At 42.6% G+C, this 24,029-nt stretch overlaps 2 protein-coding genes across 2 annotated transcripts; both read left to right on the forward strand.

Annotated features, from left to right (window-relative positions):
- Positions 1 to 3,701: 3,701 nt before the first annotated feature.
- Positions 3,702 to 4,982, forward strand: si:ch211-213o11.11 (probable G-protein coupled receptor). Its single transcript, XM_028575039.1, has one exon. It carries the CDS (start codon positions 3,702 to 3,704, stop codon positions 4,980 to 4,982), a length of 1,281 nt encoding a protein of 426 aa, XP_028430840.1.
- A 14,265-nt stretch (positions 4,983 to 19,247) lies between these two features.
- Positions 19,248 to 23,630, forward strand: cav4a (caveolin 4a). Its single transcript, XM_028575929.1, has 3 exons — positions 19,248 to 19,593; positions 19,836 to 20,023; positions 21,643 to 23,630. The coding sequence occupies exons 1-3, from the start codon at positions 19,366 to 19,368 to the stop codon at positions 21,791 to 21,793; spliced, it is 567 nt and encodes a 188-aa protein (XP_028431730.1). The 5' UTR covers positions 19,248 to 19,365; the 3' UTR covers positions 21,794 to 23,630.
- The last annotated feature ends 399 nt before the right edge of the window (positions 23,631 to 24,029 follow it).

The following is a 24,029-nucleotide window of genomic DNA, read 5'->3' on the forward strand; positions in this document are numbered from 1 at the left end:
GCTGAGCCTTTTTGTTACTCTCCTATTTAACCAATGATCAACTCCCAAACTACTGTTTTTAAATGGTTACTATTACTTGAAAGACAATCTAAATCAATTAGAAATACGATTAACTCCATTTGAAGAGTGTAAATTGAGGAATTGACTGAGCAAATCCAACGTGTGTGTGTGTGTGTGTGTGTGTGTGTGTGTGAGTGAGCTCTGTAGAGAATAGAGAGAGGAACATCTGTAAAGACAGGCATAGTGGGCAGTGTGTGACAGTCACTGCCACATACTGACTGATGAAAGAGAGTGTGTGTGTGGGACATAGTTAATGTCAGCGGGTGGTGGTTTGATAGAGTCATCTTGTCTTGAAAGATGTGATTTGAACAATCACCAATTGCTGGCTCCTCCCACCTCCCCCTCCTTTGGCTCAGCCAGCTGTGTTGTCTCAGTGGACGCACAGCACATCAACGCTCTGTCAGTGTCAGCTCTCCCTGGGGTCCTTTACCAAGTCTCATATGTCTTTGTTTTTTGGGGGATACTCTACCATTTTTGTTTACCACAGATTTTGCATTAGCTCCTAATAGATATCTGTAAGGTGGACTAGCACTCTAATAGACCAGAAAACAACACCTGAGCAGTGTTTGATTTTAAGGATTCACAGAAGAAGAAGAAGAAGAAGAGTCATCACCATAATTTGGAAGTACTCAACTTTACAAAAGTCAGAGAAAACCTTTTTGGAGGAGCTACAGCCAATTTTCAAAATGTAAGAGTTGGTTGGTATGTTTTTGTGTAAGTAAGTGGTTATGGCATTATACGACTAAGCTTGGGTAATGAGTGGGGTTTATATACAGCAAAATAAATGCTGACAAAATGTTTAGTGCATTTGATAATTAAAAAGAATACCGCAGGCTCTATAATGTTTTTCTCTATCACTCCAAATTCCTGAGAGCTTTAGATTCCTTATTCATTCTTTCATCATTTATCTGTTAAATATGTCTAAGGCTGACATTTATAATATAAGAGGCTTGAGAACAGAATACTTTGACCACCATGCATGTGTTTGAGAATGTGAAAGACTGAGGAAGATGTTTGAATCAACTAAATTGAAGGTCAATGTTACGAATCATATATTGATTTGAAGTCTTAGTATATTGCAGTCTGGTGAAATTTTGATTAGTAATTCATTTTTAATTGTATAAATGAAATCTATTAGGTTAAGACAAGGGCCTTAAGACATTTAAGAACACTCTGAGGTAACTGATGATATAAGCAAGTGGTATCTAAAATAATATTAAAGATTCCTAGTGGTTTTGAACATGAACTTTCAGCATTACAAATAACAGACCGGACAAAAAGGTCCACCCATCACACATGGCGGCCCTCAAATGGTTAGTTGTACCTGGATATGTAGGATAGGGCCTTTAATTGTGATTTTACTTTGACGTCTTTGGTGGAATCTGATGCACACTATTAGCATATGTACATCAACATGTTGCTACAGTATATACAGTAATGGAAATGTACTGCAATTCATCTAATACTATTTTTTTGTGTCTTTTATTTCTCAATGAGGCTAATTATGTAGAGTAATGCAAAACACATTCTCGTTATCTTTAACTTAAATTGCATCTACTGAAATACATTTTGTATTACAATAGTCATAGACATGGAAATCTTTTAGATATTTAATGCTCAATATTTTTTTTTATTTTGCAATTGGTTATTAACATGATTTAAAAGGTCATAACATAGGGTTAGATTATGGGGTTTCTCTGTACAGGGCAAAATACTCTGTAACATGGATTTATGAGGGATTTAAAGACCGGAATAATTCGCTCATCGTCGTTATAATGTAGAAAAAATAGTGAAAGAGAACCTCTACAGCAGAGGCAAAATCCACTGCATATTTCGGTGTTTAAATAAACTAAATAAACTGTAAATAACTAGACGCTGAAAATGATCATCCACTTCAGGAGTAAAACCTGCAGACTTAAAAGATGTAGCATGTGCTGCAAGAGCAACATGATGACAAAATGCGGACACCCTTACATAATACGCATGAGAATGTACTTGTAGTCCTTCCTGGGGATAAATCTGACAGCAAATGTGGCATGCCAATAGCTGTCCACCAGAGAAGATTACAGCAGGGGAGAGCATCAGTGGATCACAGGCAGCGAGCGATCACATGTATTTAGGACACAGCATGCTCCACAGTCTGAAACCTGATGATTAGCACAAGATGGTGGTTACATGTATGTAGTGGCACATTAAAGGTGCTACAAAGAGATAAAAAGCTGCAAAAGCAATAATGCAGAGAAGATGTTTGAAATTTAGTTTGTGCATTTGCTGAATTTTGTTAAATTAAAATGTACTGTTAAACACAGAATATACATTCAGTCAATGCTTTCTGGTTGTTTTTCACAATAAACGACTCAATGGTCAGGGGTCAAACCTTTCCTGGTAAGAGGTTTCCTATTTGATGGTGCTGTGCAGGGTGACACTGAACACATACTAATCAATTCAGCCAGTTCCCTGCAGCTGGGCTAAAACAAGCAAACTCATTATCTTACATTTCAAAAGGATGGGGACGGATGGAGGAGAGACAGGGTGTCCTCCATGAATTATTCCTATTGATCATGTCCTTCGCTCACTAAAAGAGAGAGAGCATCCCTTCTTAAATATTCTCACAAGCAGTTATTGATTTACTTTCCAATACCTTTAAGGTATTTATGTGTGTGTTCCGTCATAGGTCATGAGGCTGCAGTGAGGATCTCTGAATGTTTATATTTAACATGTGGCCCTAATTAGGCATCAGTGTAATCAATTCAAATTTCTGTTTTGATACATTAGCGAGTATTAACTGTGCCTTTCCCAGAACCATCAAACTGGACAGGGCCTAAAGGGGAGATCCACTACTTATATATCAAAATATTAGTTTACTTGTCATGGTAAGTGATAACGCCTGAAAAACAACAACTGTATCTTCTGTGGCTCTGGAGGAGATTTGTCAAGCCTGATGACCACATAGTGATGTCATCAGGGTTATCTCAGCAAAAAGCCTGCATTACAAACTGGAGGTACAGAGTTTGAAAGATGTGGACATTTTACTAGGCAAAGAAGGTGCTAAAAGTCAAGCTATCTTGGTCATAGCTGCTTTGATTTTGACCATTCTTTTAAAAAATAGTTCTCATGAGTCCCCTAACTTTACAAAAGTGTAATTAAATTGCTTAAGTACCTGTACGCTACCTGTCCAGCACCAAACAGCAAACAGAAACAGTTACCAAATAGCTGATGAACATAGTGGAGCATTTAGCTGCTCAAGAGTTGGTGGAGACCAAAAACAGAGTGAATATTGAACTTAAAGACATAAACATGACTCCAAATGAATGTGAATGTAGCTCTGTATCTACTGGATGTGTTAATAGGAATCTGTTTGCAAACATGTTAACCATATCAACTTAAAAAGGTGCAGCTTGTTTTTGCTGCACCAAAGTGGTTAAATATTTAATTATTATTTAAGTTTAATGATTGAATGTAATCTTTATTGAACATGATTTGTCATAAACGTTAATGTTTAATTGGACTTTATTTTCTCCAACACAGGAGTGAAGACTATTTCCTTTGATGTCTGAAGGATGCTACCGCCTCATTACTGAACAATGGGGAAGTCCGGAATAAAGATGTGTACTTTTACTTTGAAATCTTCACTATGAATCATGGAGGAAAACAGTTCATTTCTGAACCCTGAGTACAATGACAGCACCACTGTTTGGGCACCAATACCCTCAGCTCCCAGCAGACAACTGGGCACCCTTCCCAACCCGCAGACACACTTCAAGGACCTGACAGGGATATTTTTCATGGTGACCCTGAATGTTCTGGCACTTCTATCCAACACTGCTGTTCTGGTTGTTGTCATAAAAGCTCCTCATCTCAGGAAATTTGCCTTCGTGTGCCACCTGTGTGGAGTGGACCTGCTGTGTGCCATCTTGCTCATGCCTCTTGGTATTGTGTCCAACTCTCCATACTTTGCTGGTGTGGTGTTCACTGTACTGGAGTGTCAAGTTTACATCTTCCTCAATGTAATCCTCATAGCTGCCTCTATCTTCACCATCACAGCCATCAGTGTGGAACGTTACTACTATATTGTCCACCCCATGCGCTATGAGGTCAAGATGACCCTGAGGCTGACTTCAGCCGTGATAGTGATGGTGTGGGTGGCCTCTGCAGTGCTGGCGTTGTCTACTGTGTTTGGGTGGCCGTCTTACGGCAGCCTGAGCTCCATCAGTGCTGCACACTGCTCACTGCACTGGAGCCACAGTGACCACAGACGGGTCTTCTCTGTGTTCTTTAGTGTCACCTGTTTCTGCCTGCCTGCTGTTGTGATTTTTGCTGTCTACTGTAATGTGTACAAAGTGGCCCGTGTGGCTGCCCGCCAGCATGGACCTCTGCCCTTGTGGACAAACAGTCAAGTGAAGCATCGCTCTGACTCAATAAACAGCCAGACTACCATCATCACAACCCGCAACACCCCACGTAGGATTATGCGTGACCGGCCTTTTGGTGGAGGTAAAGCCGCTCTCACTCTGGTGGTTATTGTTGGCCAGTTTCTGATCTGCTGGCTGCCTTACTTTGCCTTTCACCTCCATCTGACTTTAGATGCAACTCCCAAGATTCCCGATGACCTGAAGGAAACAGTCACTTGGCTGGCATATTCCTCCTTTGCTATTAACCCATTTTTTTATGGGCTTCTTAACCGGAAGATCCGGGAGGAACTTTGTAAGCTGAGGCGCTGCTACTCAGCACGGCCAGTAGAGCTGCCCGTCTCCAGCCATGAGGGCTCAGGCCATGAGAATTTTCTGCAGTTCCTCCATAGGACCAGCTGCACAGTAGAGACACGTGCAAGTTTTACCACATCCAGTATGAGAAGCACTCTGGATCAAACTGGGCAGACTGGTTTCAGGATACCGGGACAGATCCCTGAAGAGTTCAGTTAGATACATATACCTCACTGTTGTGTCGTAGCATTGGTAGCCTGCTAGACTATTAGAGCTACAAGATAATGAGTGATCCAGAGTACTTAATGACTGCAATATGTCTGTAAACTGTATTTGCAAATGGTGAAAGCTAACATACAGTATCAGGAAATTGTTTATGAAACTTGACATAGCCTACTCTTATCCTTTTATCTAAAGATTATACCTAGAAACAATACTGGAATAGAAAGCTAATAGACATTGTTTCTTGAATTATTGTTTCTGTATTTGTGGTCAAACTAGTAGCGATAAAGTTAATAATCTCATAAGGAACCCTTTTTTTTAACTACTTAATTAAAGCTACTTTATTTTTGTATTAAAAAGTAATTAGCACAAATATCGGATTATACTTGAAGTCATAACAACATAATCAGTATACAGATCTTCAGGTAAATACTATATCAGAAGTAAGGGATTTATAATAAGGATGAGAGTGGGCAGTCATTTATTTTTCACAAGTTTAAAATGAGGCTTCAATATAGCAGCGGTATTGTTTTGTACAGGTAATTCAGTGTTGTTGTGTTGTATTTATGTTGCAGTTATTTTTGTGAACTTTATTTATTGTACTCAAAAAAGAGACACATTACTTTTGTTCAAAAATGTATTGTTTCTTATCGCTTTAAATGTGCAAATAAACATTGGTTACTTTAATAATTTATATACTGTAGATTTTAGTAAGCATTCAATCTTACAGTACATCACTAACAAGCAATATGTAAATGTTAGCACATTGGTCTGTATTAAACAGATTAGATGTATCCTCAGGGCAAGACAGTTCAAGTATCACATATGACTGGCTAGTCAATCTTGTAAATGAGGTTATTTTCATCAATATTGTTGTATTTTCTGACAGCAGAGAATAATTTACTACACTCACTGTTCATGTATAATCATTAATCTTACAGGGAAAGCCTGTTACAGTGAAGGGGCAGCTGGGTGTAACCATGAGATCAACAGCCAGCCTCCCCATTAAAAGTCCATAACGTGTCCTGTCAAAGTACCATGGAGCTCAGTCGCTTTGGAAAATTGTGCCAGCTAAATGCTCTCAAATGTAAAAAGGAAATTCCTATCTCTCTCTCTGATCACAAAAATACTCACTAAAACAGCCATCTGCATTAGCAACACCTGCATGTGCACCATCTCTGTATGTTTGACATTTTTTCACTGTGCAGAAAAGCTTTGACTCCTGACCTCCGTGTCCTCCAGGTGTACATTTAGATAGAATACAATATAACAAAATTAATTTATTGTCAGGGCACAACTAAGCACAACAAAATTAAGTATCAATCCTACATTTATAAGGCCTGTGACTAAGACTGAACCCAGTTAACACATTATTATATAAGGAGAAAATGCCATTTCATCAGATGAAGTGGTTGTCTCTAATATCCTCTTAATATGTGTACACTGGCAGATCAACAACTGTTTATATTTTCATACATTTACCTATGAATATGACTTACTTATCAAATATTGTAGACATACAATGATGGTAGGCCTATATGCCGTTTTTTTATTTTAAACTGGGTTAAGCATTAATTATCTTCTAAGATCAGTGAATGAAGACAGATGATAAAATGTTGATGTGGGTAAATATTTTGAAGCTCTCCCACATAGATTAGACTTAGAGGATATAATCGGATAGACACGATAATAGGCGACAACTGAAGAGTGCAGGCTGAGCAACATTTTCACTAATGCTGTAAACACATTTAGAATTATAAACATACTGTGTAAATGAATAAAATAACCGCTGCTTTAATGTCAGTCAAGAGAGAAAGTAGTGGCCAATGAAAAACTTAAAACAAATGTCCTTTTTCAAATAAATTAACAGCTGACTCCCTATGTCTTTTTGTAGCCTAAAACCGCAGGCACGTCATTTCTAGACATCCGGATATGTTAGTAAAAGCAAGGCAACACAGTGCCATGTGGTTCCTGATGGTAAACACATGTAAGTGCTGCAGAGTATCGATGCAACTTTCATAATAAGTACAGACAAATACTGTTATCAAAGCCAACGTAATAAAACAGGAAGCCTAGAACAAGCAGTGATGTATGCACACATGGTGTGCAAATGATATGACACCTGCATGGAGATTTGTTGTACACAAAGAGAACTGTGCACATACAAGTATCTCCCACATCCACAAACACACATACATGTCATCACAGTCACAACAATCATATAAAGAAGATATGTTATTGTTAAAAAAAGGATAATATGATGTCATTTTTCTATGCTGATCTTCTCATATTATATTCTTAATGTCCACTTTAGTCAACTCTTAAAAGGTTCATTGACTCCCTGACGAAGGCTTGTATGCCGAAACGCGTCGGAGTACTTTAAGATTTATGCTGACTAAGCCATAAATAAAGGCTTTGTATTTTTCTAAAAGAGAGTGCCTTGGAGTTTCCTTATTGGTTTCTACATTATGTTTATCCCATCCAAAGAGCACCTCAAGCTAACTTTTTGAGTCCTGGAAGCGCTCCGCTACAGACATTTGATAACTCTTAAAGGTTGTTTAGAATTGTCTAGCAATTGGCCAATCATTTCAAAAACCTTCTATGGACCCAAAACATTGTTCATACCTGCAGTCTTTAATTTGTAGTAATGTTCCAAAGCTTAGCAAAGGAACCAAATACGTCTGGCAGACTTTGGGGGGAATGTGTATAAAATAATGCACAAGACACCTAGAATATTCCCATTTGATGGAGTTGTGCAGCCATAACAACCTAGAGTAATGGGTTTGAAATAATTAACTCAGTCTAAGCATCAAATTGCTTCAATGTGGGCTAGAATTTTTTTTTTCACCATTACAGTAAAGCTACTTTAAAGGGAAATTTAAGAGAACTGGATGTTAAATGATAAGGAAGTGTTAAAAAATACCAAGAAAACGTTTTACTCCATAAGAAATACATAAACTGAAAAAGCAACCAATATTTTCTAAATCGCATCAATCAAGTTTTTAACCCTTTTATCTCAGAAAGATTTAGATACACATCTTTTGAATATGAAATACTGTATGTAATATGGAATACAATTATATGAAGAAGATAATCATCATCACCCAGCTTTCAAAGTGTGCACTTCGGTCTAATGAATATTTTAGCCTATATAAGCAGTCTTCATAAGTTATTAATTAAAGTGAAGGACCTTCCATCTCAGTGGCAGCTTTTATTAAATCAAGACAATCAACTGTGCGTCTCTTTTACAAAGCATATTCATTGCAGATCAAACACATGCCCACTCTATAGAAAATGAGAATTCATGGCTAGAGCTCAGCCGACTGTGATTTGTTATTCGGCTGTCCTTAATGGTAGGCTAAATGAAAAGACCTCATGTTCTTCTGTGTGCTGTGCCTTGTGCTGTCTGTTTGCCAGTGATAATGAGAGAACCACTCCTGAAGAATCAAAGGGGATGAGGTGCTATTGATGGTGCTGTCCGACAGACTGAACCACATTATTTTATCAGACTTTCTCTTAAACAGTAACAGCATGAATTCCCTCAGAACTGCATATACACATAGCCTATAACATGGCAGCTGCTCAACCATCTTCACAGAGCTTTACACAGCACAGCCATTTGTCTATGAGCACAACCTCATGACCAGTGCACTCAGTCAGGTTCCACAAACTAGTTAAGGGTGCAAAGCCATGATGAAACACATGCATATTAGCCTACAGGCCCTCTGAAAAACACTCTTTAAAGGAATAGTTCGTCATTTTGGGAAATATGCTTGGTTGCATTCTTGTCAAGAGTTAGATTAGAAGATCAACACCACTCTCATGTCAGTCTGTTAAGTTAGCCAGCCAGCAGCTAAAATGTTAGAAGAATAGTTAAACATTCAGGGAAATATGTTTATTCATGTTCTTGCTGAGAGTTAGATGAGAGGATTGATTCCTGTCTCTCACATCTGTCTGATAATTATGAAGGTACAGCCAGCCGGTTAGCTTAGCTTAGCATAAAGACCAAAAACAGCTAGCCTGGCTCTGTCACATTGTGGTTTCCTCTTGTTTCTAGTCTTTCTGCTAAGCAAAGCTAACCGGCTGCAGGCTGTAGCTCCATATTTAACAAACAGATTGAGAGAAGAATCCTCTAATCTAACTCAGCAAGAAAGCAAATACGTTTATTCCTCAAATGTTAAACTATTCTTTTAAAATGTAATTATGAATACTAGTGTTGTAAAATGGTGCTGCGGCTCCTTTAAGAGAGCTCCGTGCATGTGTAAACAAAAGAGGGGGGCAGAGAAAAAAAAGGAAGGAAGAAAGCAGACGGGGGAATGCGACCGGAGCAGAGTTGGTTAAATAAGTTAAGTTTTGTACACAGTGTATGAGTTCAAAATAAAACTCCAGACTAAAAGCCAAGCTCATTCTTTCGCTCACCAGTAACGGGATTTTAACCCCGACGTTATTTACCTTGTAACGTCGGCCCTGGAGGTAACGAGTCTCCCCTGGTTTTCCTGACTACGGTCGGGAAAAGAAGCAATCAGGAAAGGTTAACACTGGCGACCACGAAGGGACCGACAAAAGTACAACAAGAGCAGCAGTGGTGAGCATACACTGAAAATAACCGTGAGATAAACCGGAGGAGTTAGCATAACCGTGCCTGCTTCTCTTACACTGATGAGAAGATAGCCAAGATGGCAGGCTCCAGTCAGCGTCTTGCGGCTGAAAGTAAACACATGTTCAGGGAAATGACCAGCTACTCCAACCCTTCCATGTCACTGACTGCCGTGGATGAAGTGGAAATAAAAACCGAATATTCGACCAAAAAGAGAAGACAAAATAACCCATTCTTTCTTGAGGAAGAGACTGATACATTAACACAGAATGCAAGTGAAATAAGCTATATCCCCATTCAACCATTGAAGTTATCAGACACTAATCCATTCAAAAATGATGTGTTAAGAGACTGTGGGACAGGCGTGCGCTGCAGAGACCCATGCTCACACGTGCATACGGATGAAGTTTGTAGGCAGCCGGCAGTGCCATTAGCAGCAACTGTTGCAATGCCCAGTACAAACCCCTTTGGCCCTGCTAACCCAGGGAGTTTCATTCATAGCACTCCTGTCTCCTGTCATCCCCCATGCCTTTCAGGCTCACAGTGGCACACACCTGGCTGTAATGCACTCAAAGACAATGACCCTGGTGATACATTGCAGCAAAATGATAATCCAGGAATACAGATTGAGCCCCCTCTCCCCAAGTGTGAACAGCGTAAATCACGTGTTTGCTGGCCCAATCCTACACGTCAGCCTTCATCTGAGAGTGAGGATGACTACGATTAAAGAGAAAGAGTCCCCACTCTACGTCCCGGCCAGTATGATGGCACCACACCGTGGAAGGAGTTCCTACACCGATTTGAGAGCTGTGCCAAGGCAAATAACTGGACTGAAAAGACTAGGGCTGTCCAATTAAAGTTTTGCCTAGTTGGTGCAGCAGGGGCAATCGTCCACAGGAATCCACGGTCACATCAGTGGGACTACAGCCGCCTGGTGGAGGAAGTCGAAACTGCTTATGGCCCCTCTTCAGAGCATGCTGCTGCAGTGGCTATTGAACTGAGACAGCGCGTTCGCATGCCAGACGAGGCTCTCCATGAGTTACGAGATGACATATACGGCAAAGTGTCAGTGGCTTACAGCGACAGGACCGAGAAAGAGCAGGATGCCATCGGTGTTGAAATCTTCACTCATGCAATAGGGGATAGAGAGATTGTGCAGAAGTTGTTGGAAAAGCGGCCCCACACACTAGCTCAAGCTTACGACATTGCCCGTCGCTATGAGACCACTAGGCGAGCAGCATCACATGTCACCAGCCTCATGCATTCAGGGCTACACAGCCTGGTAGAGCAGAAACCACGCACTGCTATGGTCAGGGAAGGAGCTGAGCGTGGGGTGACAGGTGCCGTTGTGACTAACAACAACGCACACTGTGGATTTCAACGCACACCAGCCCCGCGTAAAAACTATAAGGACATTAAATGGGAAGAAATTCACTGTCACAACTGCTCAGGCATCGGTCACATCAAGAGGAATTGCCCTTCACCAAGGAAGACCACCAGAGGTCAGCCCCAACAGTTTCCCATGAGAGCTCAGAGCCCACTGTGCTCCACGTTAAAGCGCATAGTCAGGAAATGAGCATTCATCTGACAATTCAGGAACTGGAGATCTGTGCTGTTCTGGATAGTGGGGGCGGAGGAGCGTTTTGCCCTGCACCATTATAACGCCATCCACTCAAATGCTCGACCATCACTTCAGCCATCGACTGTAAAGACACTGCTGGGGGTTGGGCCTGGTGATGTTCCTGTCATTGGGGAGGCGTACATTCCCGTCCAGATCAACAACCGACAGGTGAGCGTGCTTTTCCTGGTGGCGGACATTGCTGGTGAAGAGGCCCTCCTCGGCCATCCATTCCTCGTTCAGGCCCAAGCACGCCTTGATTTTGGAAATAGCCGCATCGTACTGTTTGGGGAAGAGGTGCCATATTTCCACGCCATGAGCAGACCAAGGACGACGCAGGTGGTGAGAGTCGCCCGGACTGTGGTGGTCGAGGCTGGATTGGAGTATGTTATAAGAGGTAACACCCATATTAAAGAACACCTACAAGGGGAAGTGATGCTGAGCCCCACCAAAGGCTTTGTAGAGAAACACAAAGTGCTAGTCGCCCGGGTGCTGGTGGAAGCTCAACCTTTTAAGAGCGTGCCTCTCCGCATCTTCAATCCTGGGAATACAGCTGTAACCATAAAACGGGGAGTTATTGTGGGTTTCCTTCAACCTGCAGAAGCCATTCAGCCGGCCAACATTACAGCCAAGGCCAGGCAGTCAGAGCACCCTACTGTTCCCCAGCACCTGCACGAGCTCTACAACCAGAGTGCAGCAGAGCTCGACCGAGAGGAGCGGCTCCAGCTAGCCCAGCTGCTGTGCACCTACGGCGGTGTATTCTCGACTGGACCTAGCGATCTTGGCCGCACGAGCCTGGTGCAGCATGACATCATGACACGGCCAGGAGCTGCTGTCAAGCAGCCACCACGTCGAATGGCATGGGAAAAGCAGCAGGATGCTGACCAACAAGTGGAGCAGAGCCTGGAAGCTGGGAGGGTCCGTTGTAGCAACAGCAGCTGGGCTTCACCCATCGTGATGGTGCGTAAAAAGGATGGAACGTACCGTCTCTGTGTGGACTACAGAGCACTTAACGACTGCACAATAAAGGATGCTTATCCGCTGCCCCGTATCCAGGACACATTGGACACCCTCTCCACTGCCAAATGGTTCAGTACGCTGGACCTTGCTTCTGGATACTGGCAAGTTGAGCTGACCCCCCGAGCCCGCCGAGCAGCTGCTTTCTGCACCAGGAACGGGCTGTTTGAATGGAATGTCATGCCGTTTGGATTATGTAACGCCCAGCTACATTCCAACGGCTGATGGACCGTGTGTTGGCTGGCCTGCAGTGGGAGACGTGCCTTGTGTACTTGGACGACATAATTGTACTGGGTCGGGATGTGTCGGAGATGCTTCAGCGTCTTGACCAAGTTTTTGAAAGGTTGCAGCAAGCCAACCTGAAGTTGAAGCCGGCAAAATGCTGCCTCTTCCGCCGTGAAGTGGCCTATCTGGGTCACATAGTTTCAGAACAGGGGGTGGTCACGGACCCCACCAAAGTACAGAAGGTTCAGGAGTGGCCTACACCCACATCAGTCCAGGAGGTCCGTCAATTCATCGGCCTGGCATCATACTACCGACGATTCGTGAGGGATTTTGCCACGGTAGCTGAGCCCCTCCACGCCCTGACCAAGAAATATGCTCGGTTCCAGTGGACGACGGAGTGTCAAGAGGCATTTGACAGACTCAAGCATCTGCTAACCACCGCGCCAGTTCTGGGCTACCCTTTAGACCAGGGACACATGATACTGGACACTGATGCAAGTGACGTTGGCATTGGTGCTGTCCTGTCTCAAGCTCAGCAGGGCAGGGAACGTGTGCTGGCGTACGGGAGCCGCAAATTGTCCAAAACTGAACAGAACTACTGTACCACAAGGCGCGAACTGTTAGCCGTAGTGGAGTTCACATCACATTTTCGACAGTACCTCCTGGGGCGTCCTTTTAGGGTGCGTACGGACCATAGCAGTCTCCGTTGGCTGACAAAGATGAAGGAGCCGGAAGGTCAGCTTGCCAGATGGTTGGAGAAACTGGGTGAATACGACTTTGAGATCATCCATCGTCCAGGCCGCTTGCACAACAATGCCGACAGCCTCTCCAGGCAGCCGTGTCGCCAATCCTGCCCATGTAAGCTTCCAGGACCCCCCCTTTATCCAAAGACCGTCTGCCACCAAGCGGTGCAATGTGAGTTGGACTCTGTCATCAGCCAGGCGAGTCAGAGTCCAGTGGGGGTAGAGGGCTCGTTAGCCCCGACAATGGAGAGTCCAGTGGGGGTAGAGGGCTCGTTAGCCCCGACAATGGAGAGTCCAGTGGGGGTAAATTTCAAACCCCAAGAGAAGATTAATGTGGCTAAGACCAGTGAGGCTGCATTTTTCTGTGGTTGGTCCCCGGAGGAGCTGCAGCAGGCACAGGAAGCTGATATTGACATTGCACCTATCAGGGCTTGGATGGAGGCTGGTGGAGAGCGGCCCACATGGGTTGCAGTCTCACCATGCAGTCCAGCCACAAAGACATATTGGAGCCAGTGGAGGCGGCTCTACATCCGAAATGGAATCCTTGTCAGGCGGTTCTATTGTCTGGATGACACCCAGTTTTATCCACAAATTGTGCTACCACGTGTCCTCCAACCTGATGTCATGAGGCAGATGCATGATGGACCAATTGGTGGACATTTTGGTGTTGAGTGCCGTAGCACGGCTTCAAACTCGATTCTACTGGTACCGGATGAGGGAGGATGTCACTCTCTGGTGTCGGACCTGCACCAGCTGTGCGTCTAAAGCCAGACCCCAGAAGACACCGCAGGCCCCTATGGGGACCATCAGGGTAGGAGCCCCCATGGAGCGGGTCGCTTTGGACATTATGGGGCCACTGAATGAGACAGAGCGTCACAACGGCTATGTGCTTGTGATACAGGATTACTTCACAAAATGGGTAGAGGCGTTTCCCCTGCCAAATGATAAGGCCGAAAGTGTAGCTGGAGTGCTTGCCTCGGAGTGGGTGTGCCGTTATGGAGCACCGCAGGCGTTGCACAGCGACCAAGGTCGGAATTTGAATCCCAAGTATTCCAGAAAATGTGCACACTGTTTGGCATTGAAAAGACACACACTACACCGTTCCGACCACAGTCTGATGGCCAGGTGGAACGGTTCAATTCCACCTTGCAGAAGATCTTAGCCACAACAGCTGAGCGCTGTCACTGGGACTGGGATCTCATGATTCCTTATGCAGTCATGGCCTACAGAGCAACAAGGCACAGTGCTACTGGTTTCAGCCCAAACTACATGATGTTCGGCAGGGAAGTCAGCGAACCGGTGGACCTGGTAACCGGCCTGCCCCCTGACTCTGACACTGTCCCTACGGCCCCCGAGTATGTCCAGCACCTGCGTGAACGGTTGGAGCTGGCACATCAGATCGCCAGGGATGCGCTCGCGCGAGTCTGCGGAACGTGCAAAGAGACAGTATGACAAGAACTGTTGCCGCACGCAATATCAAGTTGGAGATACTGTGTGGTATCTCATCAAGGGTACAAGGAAAGTAAAAAATAAAGTCAGGAAGTTCCTCCCATCATATGAGGGGCCATTCTTCATCCTAGGGCAGCTGGATGACCTAGTCTATCGCATTCAAAAAGGGCCAAAGACCAAAGCGAAAGTGGTTCATCATGACCAGTTGAAACCTTATCGCAGCCGTGACTCACTGGACAACTCTTGGGCCAAGGAGCTTGCTCAAGGCTGGACACCTGTGGAGGTGTCACCCCCAGCCTTGGACACAGATACTGCAGACCCAGACCTCGTCGGACTGTTCTCCAAGACGAACGTGGAGGAGACTTCTTGTGGCATCCTGAACCAAGCAGGGGACACACCGGCTGGTAACCCCACTGTCCCCCACCCGTCATTCCGCTGAGGACCCTCAGGATAGTGGGGGTGGCGGACTGGAACCATCTCAACAGGTTCGTCGTTCTCAAAGGCCAGGTCGTCAACAAAGACCCCCAGCCAGGTTTGGAGAGTGGGTGTCTCACTAAGTTCATTGGACTCATGGACAATTTAAAAAAAATAAGGATAACTTTTCAGTTAAAAAAAAAAGTTATGAGGGTGAATTTTTTATATTGCTTGTAGCTAACAGTTCTTTTTTTTTTTTACATGTGTTCATGCTAAAAAAAAACTTAGGAGTTATTGGGTCCATCCAGTTATTTCTTTTTATCATTTAGATGCTTCGGTCGCCTATATTATTTAGGTTACCTTGTGACTTGTGTAATATGCATGCCCTACCACAACATGTTTACGCCGCTAGAAGGATTGCCTCTGTCCATTGAGAAACGCCACCAGTGACTATTGCCCCGTAGTAATGGACTGTGAAATACTGATTAGGCCTATACTGACCCACTGAGGTGGACTTATTGCAAACGAGGGCTGTATACCTGTTACAGAAAGGTGTTATTTTACTGGAGTGGAATTAAGTTGTAATATCCATCCAGAGTGGGGGTAGTGTTGTAAAATGGTGCTGCGGCTCCTTTAAGAGAGCTCCGTGCATGTGTAAACAAAAGAGGGGGGCAGAGAAAAAAAAGGAAGGAAGAAAGCAGACGGGGGAATGCGACCGGAGCAGAGTTGGTTAAATAAGTTAAGTTTTGTACACAGTGTATGAGTTCAAAATAAAACTCCAGACTAAAAGCCAAGCTCATTCTTTCGCTCACCAGTAACGGGATTTTAACCCCGACGTTATTTACCTTGTAACGTCGGCCCTGGAGGTAACGAGTCTCCCCTGGTTTTCCTGACTACGGTCGGGAAAAGAAGCAATCAGGAAAGGTTAACACTTGATAGGATACTTTGTAGTCTTGTGCAATGGATGTGCATTGCTGGGATAAAGCCTGACATCCGGATGTCCTTCCACTTCCGCTATTTCCGTTATCTATTTTGCATCTGGGGCTTAGCCCCGCTCATTCTGAGTGCCTCCATGCTGCACTGTCACTGGACATCCGGTGATACACAGGGATGAGCTTCTTATGAATCATTCAAAAGACCAATATTTAGAACACTGGAGAAAGCAATCAAAGTAGACTAAATTGTTATTAAACTTATTATTTTCACACTGTCAGAGATACGAAGAAGAGACGGATCCTGACTAAATACAGACTCAGTGACCATGCACAACTGGTTCAGACAGAGATGTACTTCCTCCTCCACTGGGAAAAAGTATCTTCACTAAGAGATTTACACCTTGGAAAAATAGCCAAAAAAATAAAATTTCCCAAAGTTAACACCAGAAAAGAAGCTGGTAGTTCTCCTACGAGAGGGGACAGCAGCTCCACTGATAGGTAAATATGGATCTTCCTGCCACAGCCTGAGGGACTCACAACCACTTTAGGATCCCAAAATTACAGATTTGTTTAGTATTTTATAGTAATTATAGTAGAATAGTATATATGTGACATCTACATATTTAATATATGACATGTAGGCCATGAATATCTGTAAACTGCTTGGAGAGAGGGAGAGAGAGAGAGAGTCAGTCTGATTTCCTCCGCTGTCTGAAAACTGCTGTTGTCTGAACAATAGTTTAAACATCAACGTCCTATGTGAAGACATTTCATCATCTGCTGTCTCAGTGTGTAATCCGCTGGGTCTTCTTGCTAATAACAACTGTTTTCGTCTTCTCTGAGGTGATTTTCGACCGTTTTCGACGCATTTATTTTGACATTCTGAACTACCGCGGAAATGTCAGAGCGCGTCACGTGACCATTCTAAGCGAATCAATTTGTCAGGAATTGTCATCAGCCAATGAGATTGCGCATTTAGGGCTAAATCCCCCCTTTTACTTTCACGATTGGTTGCTGATAAAAAGGAAATAACCATATTTGGATCCGACAGCATTGTAGAGGAGAGAGAGAGCTTTCCAACGGTATATGTGATGACAGGGTGCAGACAGCGAAGATGCAAGATGAAGATGCGGAGCAGCGAGATGATTTAGAACGCTAACTTTTGTTGAATTTAGGAGAAATCTACTGACGCTAGTATAGTAGTATAATAAAATAAAGACCTAAATGTGTATTTTTGACTTTTTTTCACCACATGTCTAAAATGTTATTGAACACAAATAGCCAAAAATCTCAAAATTGACTAGTGAAAAAAAAACGATATTTTTGCCTACCGTGTCTCGCCTTAAAACAAATTTACTTTCCGGAAATAAATTAACAGCTGACTCCCTATGTCTTTTAGTAGCCTAAAACTGACGCACATGCACGCACACACCCACACACACGCACACACACACACACACACACACACACACACACACACACACACACACACACACACACACACTTTCTCTCTCTCTCTCTCTCTCTCTCTCTCTCTCTCTCTCTCTCTCTCTCTCTCTCTCCACTGACCTCACCTGTGCAGCCACTGTCACAAACAAACCCCATCTGGCGAAGTGTGAGGACCATTAGCATACCAACGTCTCCGGTACAGACACAGGAAACTCTCTGTCATCAATACACTGTGTTCTCTCTTTGTCTTCATCCAGCAGACGTTTTCATTACCATGGAGACTGTGGTCATCGTAGAGTAGCTCACTAAGTTCAACTCAAAATAAATGTACAGTTTGTAACATATTTGGTAGTGGTTTGTTTTGTATTGTGTGCAGTCATTGTTTAACATTTTTGATTGTGGAAACATTTCCATTTTGTTTGCTTCTTTTAGTAGTGCATAGGTCAAACTCTTGGTTGCATGTCTCTTGAGATTATGTAATGTAGCCAACAATCAATCACTCAATGCTTAAGTTTTGCAGATGGATAGGATGGGTGGTAAAGACATTTCTGTAGGAGGTACTTACATTATTTTACCAGATCATGACATTGCTAGCTGCCGTATCGGGTCATTATATGATGATGATGAGAGCAATGTGAGATGGTCTTGCGATGAAGGTTTGGTGGGTAGCTGAGCGATAGCCGGCCTATTAATAGCAGAGAGAATAACTGGTTAATGGGTCCAAAGGTTGAGAGGTGAAAGGTTTTTTTCTTAAAAGCATGTTACGAAACATGCTTTACACAAGACAAAGTGCAGAGACCTGAGAATGCTCTCCATGCTGGGCCTAGAACAGGATATTGTGATAACACGCAACATATCTCCTGTTGATTCATTGTGATTGATGCTGTTGGTGAAGTGGAAGGAGCAAACTAAGAGAGGAATGGACCCTCACAGATGAACAATAAACTGGTTTCTGTAGGGGACGGATTGAAAAGGATCAAAAAGATTTATGAGGCCAACTGGTGCCTCTGTACCAGGGGTTTATTTTCCTCATCAAAATCAACTAAGCTAATAGGATCAATATGTCAGTACATGGCTTTTTGATTTTTGTTTTGTTTTATATATACTGTATATCTATTATAGCGCCTATTATGTTTTCCATACTTTCACTTTATTCTACATCTTCACAGAAAAGCATCAATGTTAAAAGTTAAGTGTGTTTTATACAGTATATATAAAGTGACAACTCTTGGTCATATTATTTTGAGATATTTTTGTAGGACAGTGGTGCATTTCTTTTTCCTATTCAAGGGAAGGGTCCAAAAACAAATATTGATAATGCTCTGTTGGATGCTCTGATTTTTGAGAAAATTAATCGTACTTGTATACTTAACTTGCAACATGTCGCACAGGAATGGGGGATAGGCAAATCTGATTGCTCTGAAGAAGAGACTTCCTTTCCTCTACAGGCCAGAGGGAGGCAGTATAGTCTTTCTATTGATGCAAGATTTATAGTTTAAGGAGACTTGGAAATGAATGAAATCAGTAAGTAGATGACTACAAGTATACCTGTATAACTTAATATTTCAGTTGGAAGTCTCTAAACATTTGTTTTACTCTATCTTTACTCTCATGCATGCAGATTTGTCTCATGTTGTCTGTGTATATTTCTGCATGATTGCATTCCCAGTAGGGTGTATCAGTGTATACAGAGCCTTCTCTATGCTTACAGTATTTATATCCCACCCTATCCTTCCTATCCCTCCCACAGCCCAGGGAAATGATCTTCACTTGAAAGACCATCTGCAAATACCATCCAGGGCACAGTAATGTTCCCAATATAACCTCACTGCACAGTCAGCTGAGGGGTCTGGTCAGTGGCCTCAGTCTGAGTTGTAAGGGGAAGTGACAGGCACAAACTCTGCTCTCTGGATTGTGTTTTCTTCACGTTTGGATGAACACGATGATGAAAGGGGAAGATTCAGCGGAAGTAGAGATTGACTTGGAGGACTCCAGTGACCCTGATGAATATGATAATGGAGAGGAACCTGAGACGTTGTGGAGGGCCCCTCCTGCTCTGGAAGAAGAGGAAGACATTCATACGTCCACACTAGTGGAAATCAGTGATACCAAGCCTCTGATTAATGTCAGAGACCCCCGTGGTATCAATGACTGTCTCAAGGTATTGCATGCAGTAGCTGTATTGAACTTTGTTTTATGGACCCTTTGTGCATTTGTCCAATGCAGTGAATTAGCTGAAAGCTGATAAAAAAATACACAAAATCATCGACATGTAGAACTAAGAGACTGGTCGGCTGATTGCAGTGCAGTAATTTATTCTTGAAGGGGAATCAAGTCAAACGGGAACATGACTTATTGGTTGACGTCTATAGCATCAGCACCACTTTCTCTTTGTGTCTCCAGGTGACGTTTGAGGATGTGATTGCAGAGCCAGTGTCAGTGCGCAGTGGGGACAGAGTGTGGACCTGGAGTAATGCCCTGTTTGAGGTGTCTAGGGTTTGGATCTACAGGATAGTCACAGTGCTTCTGGCCATTCCCATTTCAATTATCTCTGGTCTCCTCTTTGCCATCCTCAGCTGCTTCCACATCTGGTAGGTTTAGATCATGCCTTCCTTAGGCATTGTTTCTCACCTACTGCTAGTGGTGTCAGTTTGGATTTAATTTGGCCAGGTTTTGAGATATCCATCTCTGAAATGTCTGCCTCCACCTCAATAACATGAGGGTGAATCAAAGATTGTTTGTGGTGCAAGTGGCCCTGTGAGGCTGTACTATGGTGCTTTGAACTAAATGCTAGCACCAGCATGCTAACATGCACTCAATGACAAGACTAACATTCTGATGTTTAGCAGATATAGGGCCCTATCTTGCACCCAGCGCAATTGACTTTGTACGCCGACGCATGTATCATTCCTATTTTGCACCCAACGCACAGCGGATTTTTCCCTCCACAGACGCACGTCGGTAAAAAAGGGAATGTATTTGCGCTCCCAGGGGCGGTTCAGCGAAAAGAGGAGGCGTGTTCCGGCGCAAACGTTACTTGGTGCTATTTTGCAGTTTCAGAAAACAAATCCGCCACTGACCAGGAAAAACAGTAGCGTGTTATTCAGATGCTATTTTAGGGGCGCATGCTTGGCCATAATGTAGCATGTGCACAATGTGCATACACTTCTCTCATCTAAACGGACGCAGCAGTTCCCATTTTTGAAAACCATACATAATTACAAGGAAAAGAGATCTGGTCCGGGAGTAATGCGTGATGTGCTCCTAATGGAGCGGGTGGACGGAGATGGAGTGGGGGGAGGAGGAAGGGGCACAACAGGAGCAGGTGGTGCGTTTGGAGGCCCATGCTCCATGGCTGCAGCAATCCTCTCCAGACTTGAGGAGATGCGCCCGAGAGTCCGCAGTAACATCGCCACCCGGCCAAGACGGGCATTTATTACTTTGCCGCATCCCGGACAGCTCCCGCTGGCGTGCGTCAGGCAAATCCGCCGTTATAATAGCAATCCGCCATGGAACAAGCGCGCCTGCTCTTAAAGGGAATGTGAGAATCTGATTGGTTTATTGCACGTTACGCCCAAACCACACCTAGCTACTTCTGACCAACCCATTTTAGATTTGCGTCGGCGCAAGACTCATTTATCCCGCCGGTATAATAGCAACAGCATCGAGATCCGCCCACAAAGCTACTTGCGTTTTGCGTTTCATACTTGCGTTTCAGATCGTTAAAATGGGGCCCATAACGTTTATGATGTTTACCCTCTTGGTTTAGCAAGCTAGCATATTTTTAGTTGCTTATTAGTACTAAACACAAACTACAGCTGAAACTCGTGTTTTTGAAGGATCCTAAACTAAAAGACAGCATATTTCCCTCTCTGCTGGACTGAATTTGACCATTCTTATATCCATTTGTCTCCTGTGAGTCCCTCAGCTTTGTGGTAGTGCAATACTAAATCTTTGGAGAAGACCTTTAATTGGTCTCCAGTATCTGAATAATAAAGAGGAAGATGATAGCAACAGATGGACAGTATATGAGAGGAGGGGAGAAGGGTTTTTTGATTTAAATGACATAACCTTAAGGTTAATGGAAAAAGAGGAACTGTGAATTGGTTGGAGAGAACTAAGAAGGGTTCATATTCTGAATTGACCCAAATTAAACTATAATAAAGTTATAAGTAATTATTTGTAATTATTGTGTTTCTTTCTATGACAGGATGGTTGGTCCTTGTAGCCACTGTATCCTCATTGGTGCACGTTGGCTGCAGAGCCTATGGAGCATTGTGCTGGGTGTCATTGTGCGTCCCTTCCTCACAAGTGCTGGGAGATGCTGTGGAGGCTTCAGCATTCACCTGGCCAAAGAATGAGACTCACACATCCAGACTGTTACTGTTCGTTATGTGCAATGGTGTTCTAGTGGACTGAGCCGAAGAGGGAATTGATATTTGATTTTTAAATTTTTTATTCCGAATAAAATGTTTATAATTGCATGTTTTTCACATTTAAGATGCCTTTGGTAAAAGTCCAACAGCACCTGCTGCTCCTTTTAATGATTATACAAGGATTGTGACATGTTCAAACAATAATATGGACTTGACAAAGAGACAAAAAGAAAGTGATATATGTCTTGATTTTATCCAAAAAGTTGAGTGTTAATTGCTTTGGTGAGACCAAAATAGGATCAGAGTTTAACATCTGAGATCCGATTAAGAAAACGGTTACATGTGGATGTGACAGTGATTAAGTAAAAAAAGTATTAAAGTGACCCTTCTTTTAATCATGCAGTACTTTTTTTAACACTGATGCCACAGTGGGGTTCTGATTTTTCTTATTTAAAGTAATTTCAGCATAATTTGTTATGCACATTGATTGTCAAATCATCTTTATGTCATAATAATTGGGTTTGGGTTTATATTATGTTACATTTTTAAAAGGCAGTTTAGAATTTAAGCTAGAGTAACAACAATCGATAACTATAGGATTTAATTTGAATTATAGAAGTTACCGATTTCAAACCTTAGAATATTTCACTTCAGCAGAAAAGAACAAACACTTGTATTACATTCATTCTTAAAGGATGCAATGTCAATAAAATATGGATGACATAATTTTGATTAAAACAGATTACATCATTACATTACAATATAATTACCCTTATGATCTACATATATGGTGAGATTCTCAACATAGATCATACGCTTATTTACTGACTTTTGTGCAGTATGACAGCTTAGGGCTGTTTGTGTGTGTGTGTGTGTGTGTGCGCGTGTGTGTGCCTGTGTGCGTCTGTGTGTCCGTGTCCATGCCTATACTTGATGTGGTATGTCAGCAGTGCCTTTAAAAGTTTGAGATAGTCATTGCTGGCATCTTCCTACTGGCATTCCTAGATTGGAAAAACGCTAAGAGTGGCATTTCAGTTCATAAACTGCCACTCCCTTCCTCTGCCCTCCATGGCTCTGGCTATAGCCATACACCGGCCTCTCATTTTAGCCTCTCTTGCTTCATTATCTCAGCTTCAGTCTACTCCTTCAGTCAGAGAGCTGGACCATGGCTGAAATTAACATTGACCAGTAGAATCTGATCAGAGGGACAGACACACCAAGGAGATGTAACTTTTAAGATTACTGAAGCCTTGAAAGTATGTATGTGTCCTATAGATGCCACATAAAATAGCCATTAACATGATATAACTCTCTGCTGGAGATATCTGAACATCACTCAAAATAAATATACAAAGGTATTTTTTTTTACACAGTGAAATCTTTCACTAACATTGGGTTGGTGAAGCAAGGGCCTCAGATAATTTGGCCTAACATTTGGTTGATTTGACTATGCACTTGCACAGCAGATTGTAAAGTATTAAGCTTTTGCTCAAATTGGGTGGTGTGAGGGTGGTTTTACACAAGGAGGTGTAAATGCTTTACATCTGCTTTACTCTGGCATGAAGACCCATTTCTGGAAATTTTACTGACTTTTAGAATATCAATTAAACATCAGGCCGAAAAGATGCAAGATTTATAGTTGTCATTTTCTGTTTGTTGGTCTAAATTTTGAGCTGATCTAGTGTATAATACTGGATTGAATTACAATTATGTTGTCCTTTTTTTAGAATGATACAGTAAAATCTGAAAATTGTCTTTCCATTAATTTCACTTTTACTCAATGTTGATGTGGGCCTTTGAATAAATAAACTTTTAAGTACAATATGAATGGCTCCTTACACTAAATAAATATAATAAACAATAGTCATTTCTCCCACATGCCATGACAGATAGATTCAAGCATAATTGTTGTGGTTGAAACTTTGAAACTGTATGTGAAAGTGAGTTCTGTGGATGTTGCCTGGAACCACACTTTTTTAGTTGACAACCTTCCATGCCATATAAAGTTTAAAAAATAAAATAAAACACACCTAATAATCCAAGAATGCACATTATCTGATCCTGACACTAAAATTCTCCATATGTTGAGTTGGCACATTGCCACAAATCTACAGCATAAGAAACTATTATAAGACTATTTGTTGGAATAATCAGTGTGGCCAAAAGGGGGAACTAGTGTTGTAGCTTGAGCAACAGCTACATTAAATGTGCTTTAGTGAGC

This window comes from Perca flavescens, chromosome 4 (assembly GCF_004354835.1).
Source record: "Perca flavescens isolate YP-PL-M2 chromosome 4, PFLA_1.0, whole genome shotgun sequence".
In the NCBI taxonomy this organism is placed as follows: domain Eukaryota; kingdom Metazoa; phylum Chordata; class Actinopteri; order Perciformes; family Percidae; genus Perca; species Perca flavescens.

What these genes read in the sequence shown, in the direction of transcription:
- cav4a (XM_028575929.1), top strand. Translation starts at nt 19,366, where the DNA reads ATGAACACGATGATGAAAGGGGAAGATTCAGCGGAAGTAGAGATTGAC. An exon ending in GTATCAATGACTGTCTCAAG is followed by an intron (nt 19,594 to 19,835) that starts GTATTGCATGCA and finishes TTGTGTCTCCAG; the next exon opens with GTGACGTTTGAGGATGTGAT. An exon ending in CTCAGCTGCTTCCACATCTG is followed by an intron (nt 20,024 to 21,642) that starts GTAGGTTTAGAT and finishes TTTCTATGACAG; the next exon opens with GATGGTTGGTCCTTGTAGCC.
- si:ch211-213o11.11 (XM_028575039.1), top strand. Translation starts at nt 3,702, where the DNA reads ATGGAGGAAAACAGTTCATTTCTGAACCCTGAGTACAATGACAGCACC.